Source organism: Alligator mississippiensis, chromosome 2 (assembly GCF_030867095.1).
Source record: "Alligator mississippiensis isolate rAllMis1 chromosome 2, rAllMis1, whole genome shotgun sequence".
In the NCBI taxonomy this organism is placed as follows: Eukaryota; Metazoa; Chordata; order Crocodylia; family Alligatoridae; genus Alligator; species Alligator mississippiensis.
Window position 1 is genome coordinate 741,740 of NC_081825.1, and position 13,173 is coordinate 754,912.

Below are 13,173 nucleotides of genomic sequence, written 5' to 3' on the forward strand. Positions count from 1 at the left end.
CCCTTCATCTGTCTTTTCTGCAATGATGAGGCAGGCCCCAACGATGCGGAAGGTACAATCTGCTGCGTCCACGCGAGCGGTTTTCACGGTTTTCGTTCTGCTCGTTTTCTGTTGAGCTTGGAGGCAGCTGAGCTGCGACTTTGAGTTCCCAACTCCGATGCGCGGTGGCTGCGGCGAGGCGAGCCGGGCGGGGGGTGTTCGGCCACGGACGGATGCCGTTTTATTTCTGCCCTTTCCCACTTTGAGTTCTCCTCCGTTTTCCATTTCACCAGGCAGACCGCTTGCGCTGCATGCGGTGCTTCTGCAGCCCGGCTCCGGGCAGCTGGCTCCAGCATCTTCTCAGTGGCTGGAGGATATTGCTGCTTGCTTTATAAAAGTTGCATGTTAATAGCTGTCTTCCCTCCCCTCACCTTGCTGGCTGTTTTGTCTGCTTTTCAAATTGTCAGCGGATTGTGATCTATGCAGATTGCCTCTCAAGCTGCCAGTTTCTGTAGGTTACAGCATAGACCCGGTTCTCATTCTCTGGGTACCGAGCTGTTTATTTTTAGCCTAACCAAGATCACGGAGCTTTAAGGAGCAATGGATGAGGCTTTATACCTTATCTCATAGAAATGAGGAAAAATGCAAAATAAGGCAAAGATACAACTCTAATTGGGAGTACTGCAGCAGCCAGAAGACTTGTAGTCCTAATTCTGTTACATTAAATGCATTTGATTTATGGATAATGGACCCTTATGCTAACCATAGGTAGTGACACACTTTGCTGTGCAGTGATTAATTTTAAAAACTGCTTTTCAGTCCCTTTCCAAATGAAAAGTTTTGCAAATGCTAATTGTTTTTGGCTCTTGGGAGCAGAAAGATAATGGAGTTTTGGCCAGGTCCTCAAACCAACACCCTGCTGGTGTTTTTATCCTATTGAGGCCCAGCCTGCATTTCTTTCAAGGAAGTTTTAAAGCCTGCCGTAATGATCTGGTTTATTTGTGGTTTTGCTTTATTCAGACACTTTTCTGGTCGGCTCTCCTCATATATCCTTTTTCTGTGCATGGCTGCTTTCGAGAGCAAGCTTGTATGTTAAGGCTCTGGGGGTTTTTTTTCTTTTCTTTTCTTTTTTTAATGTATATTGTAAAATTTCTTGTCAGCAGCAGCTGGCAGTAACGTCCGTCTGCTAATGGGAAGTTATGCAGCCGGTCGCACTGTTAATTCCAACAGGTTGAGCATCCTGTGAGAAGGCTTGAGTCTGGGGGAAGGATCCCCCAAGTGTGAACTGAATCGGGCTCTTGCTCTGGAGGGGAGGTGCAGTCTTGAAGCGTGCGTGCGCTGTTAACATGCATGTCTTCAGCAGCTGCCTGTCCTCCTGCCGTGGAAATGCAAGCAGGGCTCTCCCGGTCTGCCAGAAGCTGCCCCTCGAGGTCCACGTGGCAGCCTGCGTGGGGGGGGGAGGGAGGGCAGGAGCAGTCGCTGCATTGGCTGCCAGACAGTTCCCCCTTCTGCTCACCCACATGAGTCTCCAAATTGCCCAAGCAGGGCTGGAGCGATAACTCACGAGAGCTCCCAACCACACCTTCCTGGCATAAAATGGAGCAAGCTGTGGCCACCCTCATCTTGAATCTAAAGATGCATGGCACACCTACGACTCCCAGCATCCAGCACTGCCCTCGTGATCCGAACAGACTGTTCTGCTCAGGCTAGAGTCGAGGTCTGGGGAACCAGTAGGGCCTGGGGCTGAGCCGCCACCCTAAAGAGAAGGGGGCAGGCCCCACTGGCTCGCAGCAGGAGCCGTGCTTTGCTCCTCCAGATGCAGGTCAGAGTCTTGCCCGATTTCTGCATGCTGTGTTTCTGTTTTGGGTCCCAGACACTTTATATTGAACGTGGGGACCTTGTGGAGGCGCAAAAGTTGCATAATAGTATTCAATATTGATTTGCCTGCTTTATGCAGTAGAGTTCAAGACCACAAATATTTATAGCCAGCGATGAAATGAAATATTCATTGCCAGCAGTCTTGAGTGTATTCCGGGATCAGGGACAGACCCTAAATTCTGGCTTGAAGCTCCTGCTCATTGCTCTGGAACAGAGGCTGCCCTCGCAGCAGGCCCATCCTTGCTCCACACTGACCACCGCCTTGCCGAGGCCCCATCGCGTTGCATCACTCCAGCAGGTTGCACAGAAAATCCGTGTTGGGGAAACTCCGTGACACGTTAGCTATATCCTAATGGGATTAAGTGGCTGGAAATGAGGAGTGACCAGCATCCCAGAGCAGCCATCCTCGTGCAGGTTGCCAGCAAGTGCTCCCTTGACCACAGTTGGGCTGTTTTAATTCTAAAGCAGCTGTCTCCCCTGCCTGGTGGAGACAAAGCAGAGGTAACAGCCTGTTAGCAGTTCCTGTGCAGTCCAAGCCCCAGGGGCTGTGGACCCCTACAGAAGCCTGCTGGAGGAGGGTAGCACTTTATTGCATCTTTATAAAGTCACGTCAGGAGAGAGGAGGCACGTTGGAGTAGGAGCCGCAGCCTGAAAGTAGTGCTGCCCAGAGAGCGTGAAGCCTCATCTCCTCCAGGCCTGCCAGAGATCAGCGAACCGTGGGTGTGACCTTCATGTCCGTCCGAGCTGTTCACCCAGTGAATCCTGCAGTTGCTGCAGCGGTTGGGTCCTTACAGAGCATGGTAGTTTGGGACTGAACTGCTCTTCCATGTACCCACTTGGCCCCGCTGACATAGGGATTAGGAAAGCGCCTGCCTCTCGCTGGCATTTTGCTTAACCTGAAGGCAGGTGGATTTAGTAAAAGTCGCCCAGAGGTGGTTCTCAGTTGATTTTGTGTTTGAAGAGTCAATGTGGGTTGGTTCAGGCCCCCAGCCCTCAATGGGTAATGCAGGGAGGTGAATTCAGTAACCCCCACGGAGCGTTTCTCTCTGGGGCTGCTCGTTCCAGCAGCTGGATTGATGTTAGAGCATTTCTTGACTGCAGAGATTTGGTTGCCAGTTTAAAATATCCCAGCCTCTGATTGCTAATCTTTGGCAAGTACCAAAGGCTCATTATATCAGCTCCTTTGTGAGCCAAGAGGTCTATTCAGCTGGCGTTTCCATTGCCGATGCTGGCACTTTTGGTGCTAAACACTTCATCAGAGGACAGCAGGAACCATGTTGGAAGCGACTTTCTCTGACAATAGGGACTTTGTTGTGTTCCTCTTTAACATGCTCTGGTGGGAGCCCAACACTTGGCAGTCTCTGCATGTTAATGTGCTTCCCTCCTTGCCAAGTCCCCGAGGAATGAGGGTTTCTCAGGGTAGGGCTGCTTTGTGGAAACTCTTCCGTGGTCCTTTCCCCCAGGGAAGGTCAGAGAGAAGAGACAACTGCATTTGATTCTCAGAGCATCATTCCCAAGGACTTTGTGTGAAGCTTGTGGAGGGCTCGTAGCCTTACGAGAGTGCTTTGAAAGAGCTTGCGGCCCCCTCCTCAATTGGCACTAAATCATCCCCGGGTCTGAAACTTCTGCTTTTTGCTGGGAAGCCTTTCCTGGCAGTGTTTTGCAAAGTCGAAAAAAGTGCTTTGTAGCCCAGAGTCGTTCAGTTAGGGGTATCAAAAGTATCAGTTCAGTCTTGAGGAACTGTTAGCCTGGAATTTGAGCAAAGAGGGTGCATCCCAAGATGATACCACGCACATCTGCCATTTACAAGGTTTTGCATTTTACAGTGATTTAAGTGATCTGTGCAAGTCTGGCATTTTTAAACAAAAGAAAGGAAAAGCTGGAAACCATGTTTTACCTGGCGTGCAAAAGCTTGGCCTCCTGGTAGAGCTGGAGACCGCTGGTGATGGAGCTGTGATGCTCTTGGTCTTACTTTCTCTCTTCTACAGCCCAGCTAGAGGCCACGCTGCTTTATGGGGCTCTGCTTTGGGCTGGGGCTGGCATGCCCATGGGCTGTACTAATCAGGTGGTCGTCAGTCAGTGCCACGTCTTGTTCCTGAACTGTGAGCCAGGAAGGGAGCACAGGGGCTGCATTTCTGTTCTTCAAGACTTTGTAGCCTGCAGTTTCTCTTTTCAATAGTAAAAATAAGGAAAGCAGAATGTAAAAGGCTTTAAACCTGGAAAGTGCCCCCGTTATGCTGTGCGGGCCACTAGAAATGCGACAGGAGAACAGCAGGTCCGTCTCTAAATAGTTCTCTTCTCTTTGGCTCATTTGCTCCCGTTAGCTGGAGTTACAGACCCAGACAGACAGAATTCACCCCTTCCCACTTCCACTCCGCGCTGGCTGAAGACGAGTGCTGTAGGTTTGCTTCGACCTGGATTATCAGTTACCATTTGAACTGTCAGCATTAAGAGCCTGATGAAGTCTCCCAAGATCTGTGCTGAAGGCATGTTGGTGCAGGGTTGGCTGCCCTACCAGCGTCAGCCTCCTTGACCTTGGTTTAGCTGCATGTCTGAGGCCAGGCTCACAGCTCAGTGGTGCTACCTGGAAGTATGTGGTGCACCATATTTTATTCAGGGGCAGAGAGAAAGTCGCGTCTCTGCTTGGAGAAGGCGTCTGAGCCCCGAATGGAGGGGGAGTGCTAATGCAAACCCTGCTCTCCTAACTGAAGCCAAACAATGTGGCTCCAGCTGGTCTTTGGGCTCCTGCTTATTAACACTTCAGTCACCTCTCCTAAGGAAAGGGGCCGCGTCCAGCCGTTTGTCAGCAGAGGAGCTTGAACCTCAGGTAGTGCAGCAGTCTCTCAGCCGCAGATTTCCCTGGGCAGCCCAAGCTGCCGTTGTAAGATGGTTCCAGAGCCAGACGTCCAGCTGCAGGGATCGCTGGTCTCGGCGTGCAGGATCCCCCCACGATTCAAGCGGGCAGAACTTGCATAGTGATGGCAGCTGTGAGGCTGAGGCATCTCGAGGCCCTGCGTCTCCACGTTGAAGATGAGGGTGGCTGCTGGAGCTCTGTGAGCTATCCTTGGCTGGAGCAGGCAAGCCCCGGGGGGAAGACGGGGCGAGGAGATTTTCTTAGCTGGGGTCTGAGATGAGCCGCTGCAGGGGTCTGTTCCTTCAGGAGATCTGCTGGGAGGTCTCTCACCTGGGCCCTCCCTGGGAACATGGGTTAATGAGCATGTACACCTGATGCTAATTGCAGTGATGTCTTTTGTTTCTCTACCTTGTTTTCTGCTGCATCTGCTGCTGCTGCCACTGCCGCCGCTGCTCCTGTGGTCTGTATCTCTGTTCCTGTCTTTCCCTGTATGAATGTTTCTCCTACTCTGCCTTCTACTCCTGTTGCCCTCCAGACCACCACCCGGCGGCCCAAGGTGAGAACCAGCCCTGTGGTCCGCGGGCATCCATCCCTTCGTGGGAGCTGTTGGAGGGCTAATCCCAGACTCTGTTTCTTGTGGCCCTTTTCCCCACTCCTGAAGTCCAGGCAGGCTCCAGAGACAATGGAGCTTCCCCACACAGTGTCCCTAGACCACAGGCATCTGTCTGTGGGGGCACAAGCGTTAGCGAGAGCTGTGCCTTTTCCCAGAGCTAATGTAATGGGTTTATAAAAGTTCCCAGATAATCCCAGAGCCACTTCGCTGCCCGAGGGCCCTTGCCCTTGGCCGTCCCCTGCCCCCTCCCGGTATCCACACCTCTGTGTTACTAATTGCTTCTCCGTGGTTGCTGCTTGTGATGTTATGGGGCAGGGGCCGTGAGGGTCTGCGTGGTGGGGTGGGAGGTTGGAGCAGTGCATGCTGCAGAGCTGAAGACAATGTCGCCAAGGATTTGGTGAGACCACGGAGCCCTCTCTGTGTAAGGTAACCTGGCGCTGGCGAATCAGCCCTGGAGGTAGAGGAGGGCAGGGCTGGAGGAGGAGGATGCTTAGCTCTAGACCAGCCAAAGTCCCACAATGGCTGCGTGGTGGTTTGTAAAATGAAAACTGGTTGCATGGTGTGTCCTGGGTGCGCGCTCTGCGAAGGCCTCCCAGGCTTATTTTACCGAGTCGAGCGGGTAAGGCCAGGAAGAGCCAGGTTTGGTCATCGTGTCCATAAAGCAACGTTCCCTCAGCCTGGCCCTGTCCTGGACTCTGAACAACCTTCAGCATTGCCCCGTAATTCCTCAGTAATTTAGGCCCTGCAGTGCTACCCTGATTGAGTCTGGGCTGCGCCCTGCTACACTAGATGTGTAGGGGTTCTCTTCTCCGGAGAGCATCTGGTTCAGGACATGGAATAAACCCTTCTTTCCATCCCACGTACAGACATTACTGAGCTGCCATCTACTAAAGAGCCCTTTTCCGTCAGGTTTCCTAGGCAGATGCAGGCTCTGGGGTGCTCAGGAAGGGGACAGCATGGGCTCCCGAGGCCAGGAGGAGCAGCAGGTCTGAGTCGTGCGACCTTTGCTGCTGGCAGGGAGCACAATCCTGCTTTCACCCAGAGAGCTCCAGCGCCAGCTCCCTGCTGCTGCCTGCCGTGATGGGACACCCTGGCCAAGAGGCGTTCCTAGGGATGAGCCGTCTAGGGTGGGAAGTGCATCTCCATCCAGAAGCTTGTCAATAGAGCAGCTCAGAGCTGTGTGGAAGGAGTTTGCAGCTGGGCACCGTGCGAGTTGGCCACTGCATTCTCCGTCCCCTTCAGTTTGTGGTACTGAGGTGGAGCCCCTCGTTGGCCCAGTTTGGGAGGGAGATGAAACCAAGCATCGTTGAATCCCCAGGACACTTTATTCTCCTATTGACCCTGTAGCACCAAATGGGATGCCATCATCAGCAGTCTCCATTTGAGGATGAGCTCTGCCACGGCTCATCGATTACTCTTCAGATACCATGAGAGTCCAATCCTGGAGCCACAGATCCATTTGCAGAAGCTGCAGGTCTTTCTGCTGGGATTCCTCTCCTTTTCCTTCCTCTGCTCTCTGCTCCGAGGGCATGATGCTTTGTCTCCAAATGGGCTGCTGCTTGGTGGAAGTTGTGGTGGCATTGGGGTCAGTCAGCAGCCGGCTCTTTCCAGCTCGTCATGTTGGCGTCTGTTCTCTTGCAGTCTGCCTTCCATGTGTCCTTGTTGCATTTCCTCTGGTGAGATCTCAGGCCATTACTGAGCTGGGACCAACGGGAGGCAGGAGCGAATTAAAGCCCCTGCCTCCTCTGATGTTTCAGAACCAAAGCTGGGGGTCCGCACTTAGGCTCTGGAGGGCTCGGGCCCATTTCCACATGTGTCCATGGCATTTGGTTGGACCACAGATGGCACCCCAGCACCTTTTGGTTGGAAGGACAAAGGCAGCTGGTGTCACATCCAGGCAGATTTGATCTGTCCTCACGTTATGAGGATGAGCCTTCAGGTAGTGCCCCAAGACAGTTTGTTCCATCAGTGGCATCCCATGGCACACCATCTGACCGTGTAGGCATCAATGCCACGGTCACCTAACTTTTTAATGAGGATGGGGTGAGAGACAGTGTCGAAGGCCTTCCTAGAGTCCAAGAGGACTACGTCCACCGCTACCCCTGCATCCAAGGCTTTTGTGACCTGGTCATAGAAAGCCACCAGGTTGGTCTGACAGGACCTGTCTCTAATGAACCCGTGTTGGTTGCCCCTGAGCATCACCTCCCCTGCTTGCCCCTCGCAGATGTGCTCCTGGATATTCTTCTCAGGGCTGAGGTAAGACTAATGGGCCTGTAGTTTCCTGGGTCCTCTTTCCTCCCCTTTTTGAAAATGGGGACTACATTGGCCCTTTTCCAGTCATCAGGCACCTCGCCAGAGCACCACGAGTGCTCGTAAAGCCGTGCCAGATGTCCCGCAATGACCTCTGCTAATTCCCTCAGCACTCTGGGGTGGAGATCGTCAGGACCATCTGATCTGAACACATCTAGTCTCTCCAGAAGTTCCCCAACTAGGTCCTCTCTGCCCCTGGGCCTGGCTGCACCTCCCCTGGGTCCGTCCGGGATCCCAGTGGCGGGGATGTCCCTGTCCCTGCTCAGAAAAATGGAAGCAAATAATCTGTTAAAGCGGTTAGCTTTGTCGTCTGGTGCTACCACCAGATTTCCAAGCGTGTCCTCCAGAGGCCCCACATTATTTGGCACCTTCTTTTTACCCCTATGAATTTAAAAAAGGACTTCTTGTTATCTTTGATCCTGGTCAGTAGTCCCAGTTCCATCTCCGCCTTGGCCTTCCTAACAGCCCCCCTACAATCTCGAGCCAAGGAGGTATAATCCTCCTTGGTGACGGCCCCTCCCTTCCATTGGGTTTACGCCTCCTTTCTGGCTTTGAGGCGTTCATGGATGCTTTTGGTGAGCCATGAGGGCTTTTGAGTGCTCTTGCCCCCTTTGATCTGTGTGGGGATTGTCATGCTTTGGGCTCGGGGGATTGTCTCCTTAAGGAACGACCACTCTTCTTGGACTCCCAACTCCCCTCCCCTCCCCTCCGGGACCTCAGTGCCTTCCCAACTATTCTCCTTACCTCATTGAAGTTGGCCCTTCTGAAGTCCAGGGCTGCTGCCTTGCTGCAGGCCGTGGCAGGGGGTTGGACTTGATGATCTGCTCAGGTCCCTTCCGACCCGACCAACTATGACACCCTGCGCTGGATGGTGAATCCCAGCAGGCGATGATCGCTATCGCCCAGGTGGTCAAGCACCTGCAGTCCCCTCACCAGGTCGTTGCCTGTGGCCAGGACCAGGTCCAACAAGGCATTTCCCCTGGTGGGACTGCACCTCCTGGGTTAGATGGAGGTCCTGTAACACAGCTAGGAACCTATATGAGCGGTCAGACCTGGCTGCCTTTCGCAGCAGATGTCCTGGGAGCTGAGCTGGTTCCTTCTGGCGTGAGCTTCTTCCAAGGGACTAAGGTCCTTTTTGTAATCACAGCATAGCTAATTCTTTCAGTGAAGCATGAGGCAAAAATGACTTGGCCTCTCTCTGCTGGAGGGTGTCGGGGAGTGGCCAGATGTTCTCATGTCCTGGTGTCCTCTGTACCGGGTTTGCACAGCAGCGCAAATGCCCTGGGGTGTGGAGCGGACAGTGTGACCATCCTTGGGCAGCAGGCCTCGCCAGCTAGCAGCAAGGTGCAAGCAGCAGCTTGCTGGCATATAGCATGAGGCTGCCCTGGGCTGGGAGCAGACAGGAGAAATTGCAGCTGGGCTGATTTTGGCTGCGTGGGTTTTGCCCCTATTTGTTTTCGGGGGTGTTTCCCACAGGACTGGATCCCAAATGGAGGGGGTTTGCTGTGTTCTCACACTAGCATCCATGTTTCTCCTATGTGCGTGCTTAGCCTTCGGTGTACAGATCAGGGAGAGCTCAGCAGTACATGGGCATGGACCTGCTGGGTTTTTACAGCGTCTTTCCCCACCATACCCGCACTCTGAGGAAGCAAAACCTTCCTGTCCCATGGCCACAGCAGCCCTGGCAAGGCCCTTCCCAGAAGCACCTCATGCTTGTCATGTGCCGGGCTCATGGTAGCATCCAGTCTCCAGGGCGAGCATGTGCAGTCCATAAGATATAGCACGGCACCAGCTCGTTCCTACTGATGGTGAGGAACTCCTGCAAGTCTTCTAGAAGGACTGGCCACGGGGCTTACTCCCTGGGTTTGACCCGTGCTGGACAGCACTGGTGTTGTATCCCAGTAAGGGATTCTCCTACAGGTCAGCAGAACAAGCACAGTGCAGAGCTGCGGGAAGGCGGGAGCAGACGGTGGCGAGAGTGTGAAATCCCGCACCAGAGGCTCTTCTGACTTTCTCCTTGGCCATGGTGTTTTGCAGCCTACCCGGACCACCAGCTCCGCGGCCTCCAGCGGGACACCGGGGCCCTCAGGCTCGGCCTCAGCTTCCGGGGGCGATATGAGTAGCAGCGAACCCAGCACGCCTGCCCAGACGCCCCTGGTGGCCCCAGTCATCCCGACGCCTTCCCTGACCTCTCCGGTGGCACCACCCCCAATCCCATCCCCGACAAAGGTAAGGCTTTGCAGTACACTGTTCTGGCAAGACTGGGCAAGCTTCATAGTTATGGCAGGTGAGGGGGTGGAGTTGGCTGCGAAGAGGTAAGCTGGCAGGGACGGAGTAAGAACTAGGGGCAGGGGAGGTACTTCATGGAGTCCTAGAGCTCTGGGGTTGAAAGTGACCTGCAGAGGTTGCATCCAATCCAGCCCCTGCCCAAGGCAGGGTCAGCCCCGTCCAAAGCAGCCCAGTTTAACCCCGTGTCCAACCACAATTTTTGTGCTTCAGCATTGAGACCAGCCTCTTGACATTTGGGTGATATGGAGCTGTAGAATAGACCAGTGTCCTGAGTGTTGGGTGGCACGGGGCTTTGGAACTGACCCCGAGGGAGAGATTTTGAAGTGCCACTCGCCTGGTCTTTAAAAAGCCGACTGAACAGCCTGTTAGGGAATATTCAGCAGGAACATCCCTGCCTGGCAGCAGAGGACAGCTGGAGCTTCTCAGGGTCTTTCCATCTCGCTGCTTGGTCTCGCTGGTAATTGTTCTGACACGTCTAGTCTATTTTTGTTCTTTAAAATAGTTTCTCATTACTCCCTTCCTGCACCGCCTTAATTAGCTGAAAGTGGAGCTTGCGTAAGATCTAGGGCACGAGGGCAAAGCGCTGATAGTGCAATAAATGAGAAAAGATTGAACCAGTGGGTGAAATGAGGACCTGGAAGAAGCACCAGCTTGAGGAACGAAAAGGCATTTTAACCTCTCACTTAGGGTCTAAGCAGATGTTGCATTTGAAGCAGGATCAACTATGCCAGGATATGCCTTGGCACTGCTGATCCACTTCACTGGTGTCTGCAAAGCCAGGGCTTTGGGGGCCTGATCCTTTGGGACAGTGGCCATGAATGCCATGCCGTGACTCAGGGCATGGCAGCATGATGTGCATGTCACAGGTATTTCCTGCAGAGGGATTCCCATTGCTAGCAGGATTGGGACCCTGGAGCCCCTGGGAGTGTCTGCCTGAGGCAGCTGGAGAGCATGAACGGCTCTGGGCTGCCCACACTCTCCTGCCACAAGCAAACAAACCTTGGCTGCAAAAACGCAGCGTGAACTTTGACTTGGAATCATGGTGCTCACCAGTTTGGGCATCTGTGGTGCAACAAAGGGCTAAGACATTCATTCACTCGGGTTCATGGCAGCACAAAGGTGCTGTCTGTTTGCAGACATAGTTCTGCCTCACCTCGAAGGGACGCTGCCTGCTTAAACCAGGCAGGTCTGCAAACTGTTCGCTTGCCAGCCTGGCTGGTAACATCTCCAGCTCAGGAGCTGAGCGAGCCGGAGATATCCAGTCAATCTGCGTGGCTGTTTGACAGCTCATAGGGCAGCTTTCTAGAGATGGCGACAGTGCTGAAATCCCGTTGGCAGCAGTGGGGCTCAGATGCCCGCTACATGTCAGAAAAACAATTGAGTTGTAGCATCTTGTTAGTGTCCTTCATAGCACCCATCCATGTCCCTTGTTGTGCGTCTCATGGAGATGCTTATAGGCAGAAGCAGCTGTTAGACCACAGATTTGGGTTGAGTATTGGGGGTGAGGTGCAGAGCTCTACCAGCCTGAGCCAGCTGTCCGCCAGCCCTGTCACAGGGGGTCAGCACCCAGACAGCCTTCCTCCATGGCCTTCTCTGCAGCTCCCGAGCACCTCTGCCTGTGCCTAGTGGGTGGCAGCTTCCCCAGCCTGCTGACCAGTAACTTGACGATCGAGTGTGTGGCAGAACACCCTTGTCAGCTCGGTGCCTGCGGTGCTGGGGGTTGGGTCTGCATCTGTGGCTCCCCCCATAGTGCAGTCCCATGCACGACCATGTGGTGCCTCACTGAGTCATGCTGCTTGAGCGATATCTCCCCTCCCGAGCAGGCAGCTCTCCAGCTGACGTGCAGCTCAGTGCTAGCCCCCGCCTTGCATGCCCCAGGCAGGCTCACTCACTGTTCTTCATTCCCTTTGGAGCACAAGAAGCTTCAGAATAGGTGGACTGGAACCATAGAGAGCTACATTAGCAACCAAATAGCACAGCCCAAGTGCAGCTTCTGGCCACTTCTGTATTAGCAGAGCTGCAGGAGTTGCAGCAGTTCCCCATGAAAGGCCTGAATTGGTTCCCTGGTAGAGCCATCTTGGGGAAGGCATTGCAGTCTAGCTGAGCTGTGGTTCAGAGAGGAGACCACTTCATGGCTCTCAGCTGTGTCCTGCTCCGTCCTGGCCTGGTTGAAGAACTCCGAGTATGCGGGGTTGTTGTCAGCCCTTCCCTTACAGCAGTGTTATCCAGAGACAGCCATTCTCTTGTGAGTCTGAAACTCTTCAGAGGGCTACATGCTGCATGTCCCCAGCCAGGCGCACAGGCCTGTTTGCTGTAACCACTTTTGAGACAGAAGTTTAGACCATTGCATGAAAGCAGTTGGTGAGGGAGAGCAGTGAAAAGAAGGTGGCACAGAGCGAGGTAAACCTCGTGTCATAGAATCATAGAGAGGTGGGGCTGGAAGGGACCTCCAGAAATTGCATCTGATCCAGCCCCTGCTCAAAGCAGGATCAGCCCTGTCCAGACCATAGAGTCGTAGAATCTCAGAAAAGCAGGGCTGGAAGGGACCTGAAGGGTCACATCTAGTCCAAACCCTGCCTGAGGCAGGACCAGCCCTGTCCAAACCAGCCCAGACAAACCCTGTGTCCAATCTCTTAGCAAAACTACACAGTCACCCCTGATGCAAAACAAGACATCAAACCTGAACCTGCCCCAGGGAAAGCAGGGAAATGGCAGTGCCCAGCATCCTGCTGACACAACTCTTGTACCAGTCCCTAGTGCACTGTGCTTGTGGTTTACACGCAAACCTGAAAGCATTTGTTGCTGCCTCAGTTTAAGGTCGCATAGGTTGTGTCATTACGGCTCCAGGTTCAGAAACCCCAAACCTGCTTGTGGAAACCTTTTCTTTCCTTGCATGTGGCTTTACCCTGCCCATGGGGCCGGGGAAGGGATAGCAGAAGGGTTGGATATGGTACGCTGCTGGCTTGATTTTTCAGATGGGTCCAGAGATCCCAGTGAAGTTGATGGGACATGCAGGTGCTCAGCACCTTCTGAAAACCAGGACATATCTCAGCACGTCAAAAATTGTTCCGTGCTCAGTGTGTGTGAAATGCAAATCAGTGCCGAGTCCAAGTGAGACCGACTCTGGAAGTGCAAGAGCGTAGAGAACATGATTGGCCCAGGAGGCCTGTAGTGATGCTGCCACTGAAAAAGGTTTTTCTGCCTTTCAGTGCTTGGGGTGGACTTGAAAAGTTTGTGGCCTTTGTGTTGC

General features: G+C 53.6%; 1 protein-coding gene across 12 annotated transcripts in view; it reads left to right on the forward strand.

The window, feature by feature from the left end:
* DCTN1 (dynactin subunit 1) overlaps window positions 1–13,173 on the forward strand; it is a 101,629-nt gene that overhangs the window by 58,501 nt on the left and 29,955 nt on the right. For 7 of the 12 annotated variants that reach the window (XM_059721166.1, XM_059721161.1, XM_059721162.1 and 4 more), the window contains exons 6-8: window positions 35–52; window positions 5,247–5,267; window positions 9,672–9,863. In XM_059721166.1, coding sequence (XP_059577149.1) covers window positions 35–52; window positions 5,247–5,267; window positions 9,672–9,863 — 231 coding nt within the window. The remainder of the gene's footprint in view (window positions 1–34; window positions 53–5,246; window positions 5,268–9,671; window positions 9,864–13,173) is intronic. The other 5 variants (XM_059721158.1, XM_059721160.1, XM_059721167.1 and 2 more) reach the window with 3 other exon arrangements.